Genomic DNA, 21,045 nt, shown 5'->3' with positions numbered 1-21,045 from the left:
ATCAGTATAAACTGTAGTTCTGTGCACTATTTTATTCACTAACATCAGTTATCTCTGTAATTTTATTGGATTATCAAATGTCACTGTCACTGATATTACTCAAACAATATAGAAGAGATGTCCATTTGAAAACCTGCTAGCCTCTATTTTATGCCTTAATAGGGAAATGAAATATAGAACTTTTAAATAAGTTATCAAAAAAGTTATCCCAGGATATTACGAAATAAGAAAATTCAACTAGATATCACCTTATTAGAACTGATCCCTATTGTGCAGAAGAATTAACTTCAGAAATATCAATAGAGTAAAAATGGAGTTGATCATTTATTTAGAGGGGGAGGGCCAAAGGAGGTGGGGTGGAGAGGGAGAGAGAGAGAGAGAGAGAGAGAGAGGGAGAGAGAGAATCCTAAACAGGTTCCATGTCCAGCACAGAACCTGATGTGGGGCTCAAACTTACAACCATGAGATCATACTTGAGCTAAAATCAAGAGTCAGATGCTTAACAAAGTGAGCCACCCAGGTGTCCCTGGAGTCGATCATTTAACAATACTTGATGACACAATATAAATGTATAGAGATGAAAATGTTCCTTTAAAAAATTTTGGTAAGGTTAGCCTTAGATTCTTTATATATCGTAACTTAGAGTTATGATACAATATCTAGGTGAATGTAGATACCTGTGGCAGAAATGGTTAAGAGTACACAAAAAATGCTCCAGTATAGAACTGTTGCTTGCAGTTAAGTGTGGCCAAGTGACTAGATTTTGGGCAATGCAATATATGCAGGAGTAATGTATATATAAATAACATTTCAGGTATATTATTTATTATATATCATTTATTTTATAACCATTTTCTGAGAGCTTGATGTATGTTAGGTACTGTGGAAACAACAACAACAACAACAACAACAACAACAACAAAACAATAAAAGCTACCCTCTAAGAGCTCCCAGGTTAATCTAGAGGAAAAGCAAATAAAGAGATTACTATAAAACTGTATTCTAACTGATGACACAAGATGTAGCAGGAATAGACAGGAAGGGCCTCAGGGAAGACTTGGGAACACAGAAGCAGAAAAGGTTTCCTGGAAGATGTGGTTACTAAAGACAAGCAAGAGTGGGTAAGTAAAGAAATGGGGAGATTGAGAGGCCAGGTAAAGAAATCTGGATCATGAAGGTTTACTTAAGAGTATGGATGGTTTTAACTCTGTGGAAAGCTGGTGAAGGGTTTTTCAGCAAGGGAACGACACACTCAGGTGTGCATTTTAAAAGAATAGTCTAATGGCGATATGAAAAATTAATAGAACAATGACAACACTGGAGACCAGGACTCAGGAGACTACGATTTAGATGGAAACTAATGACAGCCTGAATTTAAGTCAGTGGCAATGGGAATGGCAAGAGCTAGAGGAGGGAGGGGGGTGGGGGGAATGGGAGGATGAGAGACACTTAAGAGAAATGATGAGACTGTGGCCAAATGTGACAGACATGGAGGAGTAAAGTATGCCTTTCAAGTTTCTGGCAGGGTAAGTTGATGACTGTGACACTCATGTATCAATCAGTACAGTGGGAGAAAAGAGGAGTTCAGGTGTGGACATCCTTAGATTGAGGAGAAAACATTAAACAGACATTTAGAAACTCAACGGCAAATATTATTAAAGTCAGACTGTAGATGTACTTTTTATTGTTTGGGTGATTTTTGAAACCTTCAGTTTCATTAGATAAACATATATAGCCATGTTTCTCTGAGATTGGTCCACTTGGTAGGTGTCTTTACAACATGTATTTTTAAGCACCCCCCTCCCCCTCACCTAGTGACTTAGACTTTCTGGAAATAATATAGGAGTCTCTGGTTAGTTTCCCAAGTAATCCTTATTTATACTAAAATTTATGAACCACTGGCATATAAAGTAGGAAAGAGTCTCAAGTACAGAACCCTGGGAAATATCAATATTGAAGGTAGGGATTCTAGAAAGTTAATACCAAATTATTCACAGTGATGACCATGGGATGGTGAAATATGAAATTTCAAGTTTTCTTCTGATCAAAAGATTATATAAAAAATTTTGGAAGTTGACATTCTATTTTAGTATAGATGATACAGATTTATAGTTCAAATAGACAAGTAAGCCAGACAGGATAGCCACTTATTTTTAAATCAGAAAAAAATTATCTTTGAAACCAGCCAAAATATCAAATATGAACTGTGCAATGACAGGTTCCAATTCAGCCATGTGACAACTCCCAGAATGGCTACCTTAAGTTTTACAGAGAACTGAAAACAAGCATAGTACTTTTCCTAAATTGGTAGGTAATCTCCTTAAAGAAAACGAAAAAACAACCCTCTTCCCCCACACCAAAACAAAAAAACTTAACAGGGACATTATATTCTTGTGTTGACTCTGTAAGTTTGCTTTGTGCATTTCATGCTGAGAAACATGTTATATAAAATAAATATAACTGACAGTATTAACAGTTATTATTCTTAGGTATTTAATTGATTTAAGTAAAAATTAATGTTAAAACTAGGACTAGGACTATAGATTCCAACTTTCAACTCCGTTCACCCAGGCATAGTTTTAAAATTAGACAATCCATAAGCTGGTTTAATAGCTTGATTTTTAAAAAACAAATTTCTCATTTCTCTTCAATGATTTATAGCCAGTTTGTACTTCAAAATACAGAATGATCTGAGGGTTTTGGGTCCTGCAGTAACCACTATGCAAAAAACAACTTAGGCTTGTTTGACAAACTATTTGGTTTTACATTGAATTCATAAAATAGCCATATTTTCACTGAAAAGTTTCAAAAGGCAGTCATGTTATCAGAAACGTAAGACATTTTCATTACCGTGAGCTCGAAGTAAAGCTTCAGCAGTAAACAGTGGAGCCTGAAGCATGTCTGCAGTCTCCACAATAAGCATATCTTTCAATTTACGAAGATCCTGAGGCCTTAATCCTTCATATGGCTTTGAAAGGAAGAAAATCAAGTTAAATTGACTGTTATATTCTTAGGAAATTCTAAATGCCTATAAACAAATATATACGATAATCATTTATTCAGTCTTCCTGTTTCAGTTTGATTACTGAAGTTAAAAATGCTCTGTGTGCCCCCCTATCATGGACCTCAAACTACTGTTTCACAAGTCTTATATAAGCTAGAAAGTGGATGCCAAGGCTCATGCAAACTTATTATTCTAAAACAAAGGCTTTGTACTATAATGACAAAAGCAACTTACTTTACAATTTTGAAAATCTGGATAATACACAAAATTATTAGAAATAAAAACCTATAATACCACTACTGGGCAATAATCATAAAGTTCTCAAGTATTTTTACCCAGTCTTTGCTTTTTACAGATCAATTATATGTAAATATACGCGTTCATGGAGTTTAACCACTGAACCACCAAACACTTGCACTTAAGATTCTATTTGGATTGTTAGTGAGATTATATGCTACTTCTTAATTCACTTTAGATGTGACTATGCCATCATATTCAGAGTTCTTTTTTTTTTTTTTTTAAGATTTTATTTATTTATTCATGAGAGACAGAGAGAGAGGCAGAGACATAGACAGAGGGAGAAGCAGGCTCCAAGCAGGAAGCCCAATGCGGGACTTGATCCCAGGACTCCGGGATCACATCCTAAGGCGAAGGCAGACACTCAACCGCTGAGTCATCCAGGCATCCCTTATTCAGAGTTCTTAGTCATAAACATATTATCTGTTTTTTAAGTGTTCATTAATGCTCTTTATATAGGTACTACATAGTTTTCTTTATATAGGTACTATATCATCTCAAGTTTTTTATTCTTAAGTTATCCTTTATCTTTGCTTTTAACAGAAAACATATAAAGAATAAAAATTACAAGTGTTTCATTATTCAGAAACAAATGTTAACATTTCTGCCACACTTGTTTCAAGTCCTTTTAAAAACAAAATGAAACAAAAGAAGCCAAATTTTACACAGTAGTCTCCACTCCACCCCCATCGGTGGGGGAATATGTGTTTCAAGATCCCCTACCATGGATCCCTGAAACCATGGATAGTACTGAGCCCTATATATACTGTTTTTCCCTATACACACATACTTATGATAGAGTTTACTTTATAAATTAGGCACAGTAAAAAATTAACAATAAAAAAGAACAACTATAATACACTAATTATCCTGTGAATGTGGTTTCTCTCTCCCAAAATATCTCATTGGACTGTGCTCACCCTTCTTGTGACGTGATATGATAAAATACCTGTGTGATGAAATCAAGTGAGGTGAATAACATAGACATTATGATATAGTGTTAGGCTACTACTGACCTTCTAAGATACATCAGAAGGAAGATCATTTGCTTCTGGATTGTGGTTGACTGCAGGTAACAGATCAAGGGGACAAGGGGGGGCTTATGTAAAGCTAAAATAATCTGTGACATGTTTTCCCTACTACATTTCCCTAATTCTTCCCACCCTTCCCTATGGAAATCACTATCATGAATTTGACGCATGGTCGTCATAACATTATGGCATAACATTGTTATCTATTTAGGCAATTTCCTTTTATTTTTATTCAATACTGTCATTATTATTAATATCGATATACATGATCTATTTCAATTCCTTTTTTTAAAGACTTTGACAGAGAGAGAGCACAAACAGGGGGAGTGACAGGCAGAAGGAGAGGGAGAATCAGGCCCCCACGGAAGCTGGAAGTGGGCCTCATCCCAGGACCATGACCTGAGCCCAAGGTAGATGTTTAACCAACTGAGCCACCCTGGTGCCCCTATTTCAAGTCTTTTAAACAATTGTAACCAGCTTACTATAGTAAGCATAGATTAAAGGCCATATACAAAAGCTTAAAAAACAGTAGAGATTCCCAAGAATTGAGGATGTTCTCTGGCAGCACGTATCACAGTCTCTAGAGAACTCCGGGCAATTAGCAAACCTCATCTATTTTAGTTGATTTACAGATATTTTATTTCTATTTTTTTTTAAAGATTTTATTTATTTATTCATGGCAGACACAGAGAGAGAAAGAGTCAGAGACACAGGCAGAGGGAGAAGCAGGCTCCATGCAGGGAGCCTAACGTGGGACTCGATCCCGGGTCTCCAGGATCACACCCCGGGTGGAAGGTGGCGCTAAACCGCTGGGCCACTGGGGCTGCTCAATTTACAGATATTTTAGAATAAGATACTATCTTTATTTCTTGTGTTATTTTTTGGGGTATCATGGAAACCATTTCACCATTCTTTTTTTTTTTTTTTAAGATTTATTTGAGAGAGACTGAGAGAGACAGAGAGATGGACAGAGAGACTGCACATGTGGGGGAAGGGGCAGAGGGAAAGAGGCAGACAGACTCCTTAGGGAATAGGGAGCCCAACAGGGGGACTCAATCCCATGACCCTGAGATTATGACCTGAGCTGAAACCAAGAGATGGAGACTTAACCGACCAAGACATCCATGTGCCCTCAATTTACCAGTTCTTAGTTAACCGCATATGACTAGGATTCTATTCAGTAGGGATAATTTTTCTGTTGACATGATAAACTTCCTGACATTCATTCATTCATTCATTCATTCATTCATTCATTCATTCATTTTCTTCCTGACCTTTATAATCCCCAAATTATCATGTACAGTTTGCTTTTCAGCTATTTTATGAACCATACTTACCCCTGCAAAAATCTAAGAAATCCTTTTATTGTTAAATTTATAGTACTCACTCTAGTATAGAACTTACACACTGTGTATAACATTATTTCTAAAATAATGCATTCCAAGTTCAGACTTGGGATTTCAGGTACCTCTCCTATCTCAGCAATAGTGGTGTCAACTGGGTATTTCCTGGTATGATATTTCTTAAATATTCTTTTAAATTTATTTTTTAAGTTTTTATTTAAATTCCAATTAGGGGATCCCTGGGTGGCGCAGCGGTTTGGCGCCTGCCTTTGGCCCAGGGCACGATCCTGGAGATCCGGGATCGAATCCCACATCAGGCTCCCGGTGCATGGAGCCTGCTTCTCCCTCTGCCTGTGTCTCTGCCCCTCTCTCTCTCACTGTGTGCCTATCATGAATAAATTAAAAAAAAAATTTAAAAAAATTAAATTCTAATTAGTTAACATAGAGTGTAATATTAGTTTCAGGTGTACAATATAGTGATTCAACACTTGCATAGAACACCCAATCCAAATGTTCTTTTTTAGATTAGCGATCATTCTACTGTATTTATGTGAGCCAAATGAGATTTGATTTTAGATATGTTAAAAAGGAGATAATACAAGGCAATCCACATAGATTAAGTTTTATTTTTTATTTTTATTTTTTTAAATTTTTATTTATTTATGATAGTCACACAGAGAGAGAGAGAGAGGCAGAGACACAGGCAGAGGGAGAAGCAGGCTCCATGCAACGGGAGCCTGACGTGGGATTCGATCCCGGGTCTCCAGGATCGCGCCCTGGGCCAAAGGCAGGCGCTAAACTGCTGTGCCACCCAGGGATCCCCACATAGATTAAGTTTTAAAAATTCAGTTTTACACTTAGAAAGGTTACACTGGAAGAAAAATAGTTGTTGGAGGAGAAAGACACATTGCCTTCATGAACACGTTAACATATTCACTCCGAATCTCTGCAACAGAACAATAATTAGGTCATGTGAAGCATTTCAATACATTACTCAGTCCCAAGTGGGCACTAGCCCTCTCTTCAGCAGGAAGGATTAAAATGAAGGTGCCTTTCTCTTTCTTGTTGCAAAGATAAACTGCTTCTATTTTCAGATTAAACACAATCTAGCAATAACCTTCAAAACAGTCTGATCTGGCACAAAGAAAAAGGAAACAAATTTAAAAGGTAACAAGGAATAAAAGTGCCTCTTTTGCATCAGTGCATACTTCTGCTACCAAAATACCACTGAAAAAATGTGAAACAGCCTAATATACAAACCGTATCCCTTTAAATATCATGTATAAAGTGATAGCATCTTTGAAAACTGTTACAGAAAAGACTATGACAAAGTATTATGAAAGACAAATTTGTTTTTCCTTCTTTGCACAATACACACCGCTTTCCCCAATTATATAGGTAAAACATGTTTATTGTTAAAAAATGAAAAACGGATACTTATTTATCCAAATGTATTAGTAACTTAAAAATTTAGAAGATGTAAAAGACACTCAGGGAACAGAGTATTTCCAATTACCCTTAATATCAATTTCTCATTAGTTGATCCAAAGCTTAGCCTGAGAGAGAGGGGAAAGAATAGCTAGAGGAAGCCTTTAGGATTCTCAGACCCTTACCTTTGTTTCTTTCTTCTCTTCTTACTCAGCTGGTCTCCCCTGGAATTAAGACCTAGTCTACCCTGATCTGTACTTTGATCTAAGAGGAAGGGAGCTGCTCTTGAACAGCTAACTTGCTAACCAGGGAAGTCAGCTAAGGCAATGTCCATCAAATGGGTTCCCTACCAGAAAAAGAATCTAAGCCTTCCTGAGTTATAGACTGGGAAGGAATTGGGAGGGGGGATTCTTTAGATGGTTTTCAAAGCAACATATTACTTAGTTTCCCCTTCATTTAGCCATAGATAGTCAGACAATCTATTCCTACAGAGCCTGACCCCTACTAGGCCCAATACTCACTAGCTTCTCTGTTCTGTCTTTACAGGTTTATGTACATTAAATGCACTCTTCCCAGCCATCACTCCAACATATCACCTTATTTTTATTTCCTTATAGCAATTACCACTCTCACAAATTGTGTTCATTTACTTTTTAATCTTATTTGTGTGCCCTGATGCTGGAACATAAACACCTAGAGGGCAGGAGCTTAATCTTTGTTCCTTACTATATCTCCAAGCTCTTATAACAGTGTCTGGCAGAGTAGTCACTCAAGAGTTTTGTTGAATGATGGGATGAAGAAATAGATTTTACCTATTTATAAACTAATCTGAAGGAAAGAACTTAATTAAAATGCATAGAGAAGAAATTATAGAGATATCATATACATTGTCCAGATTATTAACTGAATTAAGAAACTTAGCTAAAATAAATACCTTGGGAATATGAATCTCTACACCTAATTATGTAGTTTAATACAATTAATTACATAGCAGGCCATGTAAAACTATTAGCATACGCAGAATAATACAAAAGTTGATCAGGGTCAAAGTAGAAGGTACAAAATGAATTTTAAAGAAAGTGTTGTTTTTTGGTTTTATTTTTTAAATTGTTTTGAAACATATATTACTTAAAAATAACAATTTTAGGGGTGACTGGGTGGCTTCCTCGCAAGGGGTAGCCTGCTTCTCCCTCTCCCTCTGGCTTCCAACCCCCAGCTTGTGCTTTTCCTCTCTCTCTCTCTCTCTCAAATAAATAAAATCTTTTTTAAAAAGCAAACAAAACAAAAAAAATTTTAAATGTATAATTCAGTGGCCTTAAATATTCAACAATGTTGTACAACCACAACAGCATCTAATTCCTAAATATTCTCATCATCCCCAAATAAAACCTCACACTCATGAAGTAGTTACTCCCTAGTCCTTCCTCCTCCCTGACCCACAAACACTAGTGTGCTTTCTTTCTTTATGCATTTACCTCTTCTGGATATTTCAGAGAAATGGCATTATTTAACATGTGACCTTTTGTGTCTGCCTTCTTTCATACATCACAGTGTTTCTGAGATGGACCCATACTGTACATTGTGTTAGTACTTCTTTCCTTTTTATGATTGAGTAATATACCATTGTCTATGTATACCACACATTTTATCCATTCATTTGTTGATACAGATTTGGGTTGTCTTCAGCTTTTAGTTATTGTGAATAGTGCTGCTATAAACATTTGTGTATAAGTACTTATTTATGAAAGTACTGTTTTTTACATTATGAAATAATAGACAAAAATAATCTAATATGGATTTAAAAACAAAACTAGAAAACAAGAAAAAATATAGGGATGTAAGATTATAATATTAACATGAAAACAAAATCAAAAGCCATAGAAGAAGAAAAATTTACATCTCTGAATATTCTATGTGAAAAACTTGTGATATAGAAAAATACACAGTTTCTCGGGAAGCATTAAGAAAACACAAACAATCCATAGGAAAAACAGCAAATAAATAATCAATTCACAGAATAATCAAATAAATTCAAACAGGTACCATTTGTCTAATCTAGCAAAAAATAAAAATGCTGAGGGGTGCCCAAGTGGCTCAGTTAGTTAAGTGTCTGCTTTCAGCTCAGATAATGACCCTGGGGTCCTGGGCAAGCCCCATATCAGACTCCCTGCTCAGTGGGGAGTCTGTATCTCCCTCTGCCCTGCACCTCGCTTATGCTATCTCTTGCTCTCTTTCTCTCTCAAATCAGTAAATAAAATATTTTAAAAAATAAAATAAAAACACTGATAATATCTAATGCTAGCAGAAATGTGAAGTAATTCTTTAATAGTCTTAATCTTTAATATACTCTAAAATACTATTAGAAGAAAATGAATTAATATTATCTTTTAGGACAGTTTAACAGCATCTATTAAACCATAAAATATGTATGTATTTCATGATCCATCAAACTAATTTTTATAAATTTATAGGGAATATACTTTTGAAATGTGTATATACATACAGTAACAAGGATATGATGATCATGATGACAATAGCATACATTTAGATAACACAAATAATGACTCAGGTACTAAGTATTTATATATATTAACTCATTTAAGGATCACTACAACTCTACAAGGTAGGGCCCATTATGATCTTCATTTTAAGGAAGAAGGAATCGAAGCAGAGAGATTGAGTAAACTACTCAAGGTCATATAGTCATGGGGCTAAGATATGAATCCAGTCAGTGTGGCTTTAGATCCATGTTTTAAACCACAATAATGACATAACTGGGTACAGATATATATGTTACAAGTAGATATTCACTTTAGCCTTGTTTTTCATAGCAAAAACATCTAAGTTATTTAAATATACATTAATAGGTAGGTGGTTAAAATATGTAGATCATATGTTCTGACTTAGAAAAGATGTTCATGATATATTGTTAAGTTGAAAAAATATTTTAGAGTTGGTGAGGATGTGGACAAAAAGGAACCCTCATGCACTGTTTGTGGGAATGCAAATTGGTGCAGCTACTGTGGAAAACAGTATGGAATTCCTCAAAAAATTAAAAATGGAAATACCTCATGACCCAGTATTTCCACAACTGGGTATTTATCAAAAGAACTCAAAAACACTAATTAGAAAAGATACCCCTATGTTTATCACAGCATTATTTACAATAGCCAAAATATGAAAGCACTCTAAGTGTCCACTCATAGATGGATGAATGGGTAAAGATGCGGTATATACACACACATACCTGATGGAGTATTACTCAGTCGTAAAAAAAGGATGAGATCTTGCAATTTACAACAACTTGGATGGACCTAGAGGGTATTATGCTAAGTGAAAGAAGTCAGACAAAGAAAGACAAATACATATGATTTACTTATATGTGGAATCTAAAAAAAACAAATGAATAAGCAAACAAAAAGCAGAAACAGATCCATAAATACAGAGAACTAATGGTTGCCAGAGGGAGGGATGGGAAGGAAGTGGGCAAAATGGGTGAAAGGGAGTGGGAGAAACAGGGTTCCAGTTATGGAATGAATAAGTCACAGGAATAAAAGGTACAGCATAGGTAATATAGTCAATGGTATTGTAATAGCATTGCGTGGTGACATATGGTAGTTATATTGTGGTGAGCACACCATAACATATAAACTGTTGAATCACTATTTCGTACAACCAAAATTAACACTGTGTATCAACTATACTTCAATTAAAAACAATATTTTGGCAGAACTCAGTATACTATCTTACTTTTACATTAAAAGTTCTATATCATGTATGTTTGCTTATGACTGGTAGCACAAAAAAATTGTTGCCACTGTGGGGTAGAGTCAGAAAGGAGAAAATTTTTTACATTTTTTTAAGCAATAAATACTCACTATAAATTTTAAGAAATGCATGCAAATAGAAAAGATAATAATGGTAAAAAAACATTATCCATAACCATAATTATCATTCTGGTATACTTCAATCTTCTCAATATGCACTTACCTGTTCTATATAATTAGTATCAAACTGTTCCTTAACTTTTTCAAAAGAGATTTTATTTATTTATTCATGAGACCCACACAGACAGAGGCAGACATAGGCAGAGGAAGAAGCAGGGTCCCCATGGGCAGTCTGATATGGGGCTTGAGCCCAGGACACCGGGATCACAACCTGAGCCAAAGGCAGATGCTCAAACACTGGACCACCCAGGTGCCCCCGTAACTTTCTTTTAAACTTAATAGTTTATTATGGTTACACTAAGTTAATTTAGATCTTAAGTCTATTCATGAGTATATTACTTTCTGATTAATTTATAGTATCTTTGATAAAAAAGCCTAAATATAGTCATAGTCATGTCTTTTAATCATATCATGTTATTTTTAGAATATTATTGTTCATGTTATCTTCTGACTAAATTATTGTATTATTACAGTAATAGTTTTTTTATTTTTATAAATTTATTTTTTATTGGTGTTCAATTTGCCAACATGTAGAATAACACCCAGTGCTCATCCCATCAAGTGCTCCCCTCAGTGCCCATCATCCAGTCACCATCCCCCCTCCCCTTCCACCACCCCTAGTTCGTTTCCCAGAGTTAGGAGTCTCTCATGTTCTGTCTCCCTTTCTGATATTTCCCACTCATTTTCTCTCCTTTCCCCTTTATTCCCTTTCACTATTATTTATATTCCCCAAATGAATGAGAACATACACTGTTTGTGCTTCTCCGATTGACTTACTTCACTCAGCATAATACCCTCCAGTTCCATCCACATTGAAGCAAATGGTGGGTATTTGTTGTTTCTAATGGCTGAGTAATATTCCATTGTATACATAAACCACATCTTCTTTATCCATTCATCTTTCGATGGATACCGAGGCTCCTTCCACAGTTTGGCTATTGTGGACATTGCTGCTATAAACATCGGGGTGCAGGTGTCCCTGCATCTGTATCTTTGGGGTAAATCCCCAGCAGTGCAATTGCTGGGTGATAGGGCAGATCTATTTTTAACTCTTTGAGGAACCTCCACACAGTTTTCCAGAGTGTCTGCACCACAGTAATAGTTTCTATGTCTGACTCAAGATGATGGATTATGAAAAGGTATGCAGCACAGCAAATAGAGAAGTCAGAAGAATTAGGTTTGGCTTACTTTGATCCTGGCACATTATTCAACTATTTTCTGATTTACTGTCCTCATTTTAAAAAAAGAAGAGGGCATGGGGCGCCTGGGTGGTTCAGCTGGTCAAGCATCTGCCTTTGGCTCAGGTCATGATCCGGGAGCCCAGGAATAGAGCCCTGAAGCTGGCTTCCTGCTCAGTGGGGAGTCTGCTTCTCCCTCTCCCTCTGCTCCTCTTTCCACTCATGTATGCTCTCTTGCTCTCGCTCACTCTCTCAAATAAATAAAATCTTAAAATTAAAAAAAAAAAAAGAAGGGAACGTAATTGTTATTCACAGTTACTATGTAGATTCAACAACCATGTGAGAGTGCTTAGGACATCAGCTTCCCTTTCTATGTGTACTTAATCTGAATAAGCCCTCCCATAAAATAACCTAACCTAAGAAACACAAAGAGTAAAAAAATATAAATTTCTAAATTCCAAGAAACTCAGTTCCTTTAGCAATCTGGTGAGTATAGAAGCTCAAAAACTGTTGGCAATTCATGGGGAAAAACCCAAAACAGTGCAGTTATTTTTTGAACACATACAAACAATAGTTAGGATAAGTCTTTTTATAATTAAGTTGGCATTGAACATGGAAGAACCAGAATAATTTTGGGAGGAAAAAATTTATTGTGTCTTATAATTTACTTAATACTTCTATGGATGTCCACTGTCAGACATTGAAAATACTCTGTTGAATAAGGCAGTTATGATTCTGGCCCTCATGGAGTTGACAATCTAATAGGAAAGAAAGGTAATAACAAGTAAATACATAAACAAAGTCTATAGCATGTAATGAGTGTTGTAAAAAAAGAGACTGGGTATTATGGTAAAGAATAGAAGGAAAGGGGACTATTAGTGAAAGACTGCCTCTCTGAAGAACTACTGAGCCAACCAAGAGAAAAACTGGGAGAAGATTTCTGATACAAGAAACAGCAAATGCAAAAACTTTAGTGTAGTTGAGGTATTATAAATGGAGTAAAATGTGCTGGGGAGAAAGATCTGAGAAGTTGTTGGAGAGGGAGGTAGTAGTGAGACCATATAAAGTCTTGTATCTGAGCAAATAGTTTGGAATTTATTCTAAGTACAATGAAAAGTTACTAAGTAATTTAAGTGATTTATATGATCTAATTTAAGTTTAAAAATGTCTCTCTGGCTTTTGTGTACAAAATGGATTCTAAGGGAACAAAAATAGAAGGAAGGAGGCCAGTTAGGAAACTCTTAAGTGGCTCAGATGGAGAGGATCTTGGGAGGCAGGAGTAGAGACCAGGAAGAGTATATGGGTCTATATTACACTTTTGGAGGTAAAATTGACGAGATTCTCAGATTGTTTGGATGTAAGAAGTGAGGAATCAAGAATGCTTGCCCATTTATGCGTGACCAACTCAGTGGATAGAGGTAATATTTTTGAAACAAGAAAGACTTAAAGGAAACCAAAGAACAATGTCCCTGAAGCTAAGAGAACAATGGTTCACTAAGAAGGGAGTGGTCAATTGTGTCCAGTGCTGCAGAAGACTTCAAGTAAGATGGAGAGAAAAGTACCTACTGGCTTTGGCAACATGGTGACTCTTGATGTCCATGACAAATGCACTTCCATCACAACAGAAGGGAGGAAAGTCACACTGCAATGGGCCGAAGAGTGAATGGAATGTGAGGAAGTAGGTTATGTATAGACAGCTCTTAAATTTTGTTTTTCTCAGAAGATAGAGATATGGGGCTACAACTGAGTGGTCAATGGAGAGGTTGTTTTGTTGTTCTTGTTTTTTAAGGTTAAAGTTTTCAGAGCATGTTTGTTGATAAAAGCAATCCAGAAAACAGGGAAAGACTGAGGAATAGGAGGACTGCAATTTTAGAACAGTAGGAATGGTTGGGGCTTTACACATCAGACTCTCTATTTAAATGTAAGTAAACATGAGGGCCTGGGTGGGGTTTAAGCGACCAACTCTTGGTTTTGGCTCAGGTCTGATCTCAGGGTCCTGACACTGAGTCCTGCGTGGGGTACTGTGTTCAGCTTGGGAGCCTACTTGAGTTTCTCTCTCCTTCCACCCCTCCCCCACACCTGCATACACACGCACTAGCTCTCTAAAATAAATAAATCAATCATAAAAAATAAGCAAATATTTTTACATATGTCAGAGATAGTTACTACCTCCAGATTTTCTACATGTATTTTCATAATTAAAGCTTTGTCGATGACAGGGTATTAGGCAGATGGAAAGAATACCATATGAACTGGATTTTAAAGTAGAAAAATACAACTTAATATAAAATCCATTTAATTTTTTTCTTTAAAAAAATCCATAAAACCTTACCTCTCGTTTGTCTAATGCAGCATATTCAGCTTCTATTTCTTCAGCTTCAGGATCTCGTGAGAATACCATTTGTGATTCCAGGTTGAGAGCCAAATCTTTGTGGTGTTGTTTTTCAGCACAATCACAAGGAGTATCTTTATTCTCATTCTCAGCAAACAAGTCTCCTCCATGTTTTACTAAAAGCTAAAAAAGACTTTTTTCAAAAACTTGCAACCACAGATTTAAACAAGTTATTTCATGCTACATATTCAAAAAAAAAAAAAAACAAGGAAGCACAACAAAAACATAACAGCATATACTTGAAATGATAATAAAAATTACTTAGATACCAGTGACTTCTAATTTAAGATGGCAATTCTTGTTTATTAGTATTAGGATGATTTCCTGTGGTTAAAAACAAACAGCAGAAACCAACTTATTAAACTTTAAAAAGAAATACTTAAGCATTCTGTCCAATCAAAAAAAAAAAAGTCTTACTTAAAAATAAAAACATTTTATAGTTATTCAATGCTTTAGATTATGTAAATTTCTATGAATTTTCTTAAACCAGAAGAACACTGCTGATCCTGTTACTTTAACCACTAATGCCTGAATGTCCTGACATGGCAGACAAAAGTTTTCACTTGTATCTTCACTATCCAGTCCAACACTGAACTCAAATTAGGATGAGCAAATCAATGAAGCAAAATTGTTTTCAATATTTCTCAAAATAAGTGGTGAGAATAACCACTGATAATCAAGTCGGGAAGATACGATATCAAACAATTTTTCAATCTTTAAAGGTGTGATTTTCCCGAAAGAAATAACTTTTGCAAAAAAACCACAACAAAACACACACACACACACACACACACACACAGACACGGAAGAGTAAAAACAAACAACAACATGGAAGAGTGACTTGGTTTACTACTGAGGTTATTTACTACTGAGGTTTCTGGTAGTTTTACATAAGTTAAATATGTTGTTACTAAAGGATGTACGTTCAAATTTCCCCATTATGTCTGCAGATACATTAGGAAGGACAAAAATGCCAAGAGGACCATAATCTAGTATATGATATACCCGAAAGAACAGCCTGCAATTAGTCATGGAGATGATTCTTCTACAGAATTCAGTCATGACCATAATAACATAGTAATAGCCACCATTTATTGTCTTCTAAGTTCTAAGCACTATGTTAAGCATTTCAAGTGCACATTCTTTTTTTTTTTTTTTTTTAGACTATTTATTTTAGAGAGAGAGAGACTGCACACAAGCAGGGGGAGCAGCAGAGGCAGAGGGAGAAGCAGGCTCCCTTCAGAGCAGGAGTCCAATGTGGAGCTTGATCCCAGGACCCTGAGATCATCACCCAAGCCAAAGGGAAATGCTTAACCAACAGAGCCACCTAGGCACCCCTCAAGTACACAGTCTTATTTACAAACAACCCCAGGGACATTATGATATCTCAGAAAAGTTAAATAACTTGATCAAAGTTATCCACCTATTAAGCAGAACTGGGATCTACACAAAAGTTTGACCAAATTCTTATAATCATAACTGGATTTTGTACTGCCACAAAGAATAGGTTGATCACATAAATTAAGAGAAGTCAAATGATTCCTGGGGTCCATGGTAAAGTTCTATTCAGATCTTTTTTTTTTTTTTTTTAAGATTTTATTTATTCACGAGAGACACACAGAGAGAGGCAGAGGAAGAAGCAGGCTCAATGCAGGAGCCCGACGTGGGAGTCGATCCCAGGACCACGGGATCATACCCTGAGCCAAAGGCAGATGCTCAACCGCTGAGCCACCCAGGCATCCCTCTACTCAGATCTTACTTATGATCTAAAAATGAATCATTTTAGTTTTCATTTTTTATGGCATTAAATAAAAAAGGTAGCTTCCTTCCATTTTCTTCCATATAATTTTATCACCCCTCCCTCCAACAAACATACAGATCTTCCTATAAAGTTCCTTTATTGCTTTTGGAACTGGAATCCTTATGACTCCTCTATAGTCATCCCAAGAGGCCAGACGAAATAAGGAACTTATACCAGTGCCGGGCCTGAAAGCCATGGGCTAATTTGACAAGCCCAATGGATATGACTTCAGTTTCTTGCTCAAGGCTGAGGGTATACCTCAGAGCTAAAATGGTTAAACAATTTTTTTTAATTGTAAAAGCAAGCATAGAAACAAATCAAGAAGAATATGGCTTATGAACACAAAACTCAAAATATTTACTCTTTACATCTTTGCCACTTACAAAAAAAAATTGCTAGGCTTAACTCTAAGCAGTCACTGTCGTAGACACATTTTAGAGCCTGAGGGCAAGGTCATATTAGCTGCTACTTACCACCTAGAAACCTCTCTAGTCAAAGTGTGGTCTGGGGATCAGTAGTTATCACCTGAGAGTTTGTTAGAAATGCTGAATGAATCTCAGCATAACCACGGAAACCCCTCCCACTCCAGGCCTCTGAATCCTAATCTGATTCTAAAGTCCAAGAGATTCTTATGTACATAAAAATTTGAGGAGTGCCTGGGTGGCTCAGTTAGTTAAGCGTCTGCCTTCAGCTCAGGTTGTGATCTCCAGGTCCAGGGATGAAGCCCGGGGGTTGAGCCCCCTGTTCAGCAGGGGGAGGCGGGGACATTTTGCTTCTCCCTCTCCCTCTGCCCCTCCCCCTTGCTCATGTGCTCACCTGTGCGCGCTGTCTCTCTCTCAAATGAAGGAATAAAATCCTTAAAAAATTTGATAGTAACCCTACACTACTACCCACGTTGCTGTTTAAATGGATATATTTATATGGCCTAACATACTCGGTACTGGGGACTTGTAGTACGTCCACAGAGTCTATTACTGTTTTTAGCTTTTCTGCTCCACAGCTTATCCAATCCTATCAGAGAATTCACTATTTGCTTCTACTATGGAATTAGGAGAGCTGACTTTATTCTCTGAATCTTTATTTGGCTTAGTAGAAAATGATTTCTAAACTGCACACTGGGAAAGCTTTCAAAGCTGTGATTAGATTTACTTTCACAATAGATATTATCATAGAAGAGATTCTAAATATTAGCAAACAAGATAAATCTTCTTTAACTTAATGCCCAGTCTTTAATAAAAGCAAAGACAACAAAATTTAAGAGGTTGTGCCATTCTGGAATATCAGTAAGAGGGGGGACCTTCTTTTTTTTTTTTTTTTTTTTTTTTTTTTTAAGAGATTCATTTCAATCAGCAGACTCAGGTTTTTCAAGACCCAGGCCATGGCAGGCAGTCCCCACCCCCCTCCGTCCCCCATCCCCTCACTCCCACCCCTTAGCCACAGGAAGGGGAATGAAAAATGGCAAGCCAAGAGGGCCTCTGCTAGGGGCAGACTGCCTGGCTGTACGGTGAGTGCTGCCCAGCTGTGACTGGGGTGGCAGCCACCATAGGCTCTCCCAATAAATTAAGTCCCTGCAGCCACAGCTAGGGGCAAGGCATCCTTGTGGAGGGAAGTCCAGAAGGCAGCGTTTGGATCCCTGGCCAAGCAATGGATTGAGGGCGGAGCTCAGGGGAAAAAGCCAAAGGGAAAGAGAAGTATAGGGATGGGGAGTGGCAAGGCAAGGGGGGAGACCTTCTTAAAAGGATATGCCGGAGTGTAGACTGCATTCTTTGGCACTTAAAAAAAGGGTGTGTAAAGAGGGGATGCATGAGAAGTCATTGTTGAGAGTCATTGCTGAACATATCTGGAACTTAGGTGAGATTTATGCCTTGATTGGTAATCTGTCTTCAAAAGGGATCCTCAAATTACTGGCATGGAGGTGAGGGACTACAAAAACCTAGATCTCATTGATGCAATTGGCACCTGGAGGGAAACTTGTAACAGGTGATGAAATGCAGGGTCCATGTTTGTAGCATTTGTTTTGGCAAGGAAAATCAACATGTATATACTCTGGCACAGAAGCTAGCTAACAGTAGTACTGTTTGACACTGGAACAGCACTTAAAGTGTTTCTGCTTGCTGACATTTGGGGCATCAGGTTGGGAACACCAATAAGTGAAAGATGTGTTAGGTAGGGTTATCGGTGAAATTGATGCGGCAAAAAGTCAGGTGTTTTGCTTTTATCTACTAAGGGAATTACAATTGGTTCTGAAGAGGTAATTTCAACCAAAGCATTGTAACTACCATTTTCCTCACTCTTAAAGCCAGGAGAACTGAGTACTTCATTCAAATGTGATTTTTAGCCTTTCTTGCATACTTGTCGTACATAAAGTGTTCTACCTTAAAAGAAACATCTAATTATCACTATCTCAGCACATTTGTTCATTTATTTTGCCTTCCTTTCCATTTATAATCCTAGAGGACGAGGGGTAGGGCAGCTCCTTGCATATGCAAGACAAATCCCTCCCCAGCCCTTTGATCCATAATCTAAATGGCTGGTAATTCTGGACAAATCAATTAACTTCTTTAAGTCTCAATTTACACAGATTCATCTGTGAAATAAGGCTTATATAATCTTGAGGAAAGATGTTACAAAACAAGATGACCGTTGAAGTCTGTTCTAGTTGAAAATGACCATTTCGTCATCTCTATTTCCTGTATGACCTTGAGCACACCATTACCCCTCTAGCTTCACTCTCTTGCTACTGGCTCCTGGCACAGGTGTTACCGTAATTGTTATCCTCCCAGTTACTTTCCTAATATTTTCCTTTCTTTCTCAGCCACATTGCTCAAATTAGTGACTGTCTCTCCACTTCCTCAGCAAAAGACTCAATTATTCCCAGCAGTCTGACTTCTATCCTGACCATTTCACTGTTTCTGAAAATCATTAATACTCTCTAATTCAACAGCCTTTCTCGCTCTTTTAATTGCTTTACCTCTTTGCAGCAGTATCTCACATGACTGATTACCTCTTTCCTTGAAATCTTCTCTTGGCACCCCTGACAGTATTCTCAGTTTTCTTCTTTTTCTATTTGTTTCTTGTTTTCACCCCCTTTAAACATAGGCATTTTCCAAATGGGTGCTGTGACTTTAACTCTGTAATTTTGTCTATAATCTAAAATCTTTTCCTTAGATTTCTCATCTCTACCTTATCTTGTTTTAGTTATCAACTCTATGCAGATGACACTGAAATTCTCAATCTGTATTCTTTACTTCCAAACAACTAGTACTAATTTTTTTTAAAGATTTTTATTTTTATTTATTAATGAGAGAGAGAGAGAGAAAGAGAGAGAGAGCGGCAGAGAGAGAAGCAGGCCCCATGCAGGGAGCCTGACATGGGACTGGATCCTGGTTCTCCAGGATCAGGCCCTGGGCCGAAGGTGGCGCTAAACCACTGAGCCATCTGGGCTGCCCTAGTACTAATTTTCAATAGCTTGAATACGATTTCAATCTCCACTCTTCTGAATGAAAACTCAATACAATCTTCCTTCCTTTCAACCAATTTCTTTACCTCATCTCTCTTTTTAAATGTCTGGTTAATTGTCAGCAGGCTTCAAAGTGACCCAGGTTCAAAACCATGCTCATTCTACTTAAAAGTAATTTATTTTATTTTAATTACAAATAACGATAGCAGATTGTTATATAAAATGTAGAAAACAAATGAAAGAAAAATTATATCACCTAAAGATAGCTTAACCATTATCACCTAAAGATAGCTTAACATCAATATTAACGTTTTAAAGCCTCCATCGTTTTTTTTTTTATCCATACATTTTACTTTTTTAAGTCAGCTCTAGACCCAACGTGGGGCTTGAACTCATGAGAGTCCCATGCTCTGTGCTTATCCTGCACTTTACTGACTGAGCCAGCCAGGTACCCCTAAAGCCTCCATCATTTTCAACCCTTAGTCTCCCCTGCTTCCTTGTATCAAATGACCAAGTTACCAAATGCTACCAAGTCTTCAGAATGTCCCTTGCATCTGCCTCATTCTTTCCATTTCTAATACACCCCAAAACCCAGGCTCTTTATCAGTTCCTACCAGAATTGGTGCAATAATCTAATGCTTATTACTCCCACTAGCAAGTACATTGGTTTTCAATGTACCTTGGCTACCCACTGGAATCATCTGGAGAAGTTTCAAGTACTAATGTATGGGCTGCAACCTCAGAAATTCCAATTTTATTGATCTGAGATAGGTCTCCACTATGGGATTTTTTTTTTTTTTATGCAGCCATGTTTATAACTATTATTCCTGCACAAAGGTTTTCTTTTCTTTTTTTTTTTTTTTTTTTTTAAGATTTTATTTATTCGGGCAGCCCGGGTGGCTCAGCGGTTTAGTGCCGCCTTCAACCCAGGGCCTGATCCTGGAGACCAGGGATCGAGTCCCATGTCAGGCTCCCTGCATGGTTCCTGCTTCTCTTTTCCCTCTGCCTATGCCTCTGCCCCTCTCTCTCTCTCTCTCTCTCTCTCTCTCTCTCTGTCTCTCGTGAATAAATAAATAAAATCTTAAAAAAAAGATTTTATTTATTCACGAGAGAGAGAGAAAGAAAGAGAGAGAGAGAGAGAGGCAGAGACATAGGCAGAGGGAA

General features: G+C 37.0%; 1 protein-coding gene across 9 annotated transcripts in view; it reads right to left on the bottom strand.

Moving 5' to 3' along the window:
• ANKIB1 (ankyrin repeat and IBR domain containing 1) overlaps positions 1 to 21,045 on the bottom strand; it is a 239,213-nt gene that overhangs the window by 53,404 nt on the left and 164,764 nt on the right. For all 9 annotated transcript variants that reach the window (XM_038556785.1, XM_038556781.1, XM_038556779.1 and 6 more), the window contains 2 exons: positions 14,561 to 14,743; positions 2,851 to 2,968 (listed from right to left, as the gene is read on the bottom strand). In XM_038556785.1, the coding sequence (XP_038412713.1) occupies positions 2,851 to 2,968; positions 14,561 to 14,743 (301 nt within the window). The remainder of the gene's footprint in view (positions 1 to 2,850; positions 2,969 to 14,560; positions 14,744 to 21,045) is intronic.

The sequence above is a fragment of the Canis lupus genome, chromosome 14, assembly GCF_011100685.1.
Source record: "Canis lupus familiaris isolate Mischka breed German Shepherd chromosome 14, alternate assembly UU_Cfam_GSD_1.0, whole genome shotgun sequence".
Classification (NCBI taxonomy): Eukaryota; Metazoa; Chordata; class Mammalia; order Carnivora; family Canidae; genus Canis; species Canis lupus.
Note: the sequence above shows the minus strand (reverse complement) of the source record. Positions and strands in the feature narration are given on the sequence as shown.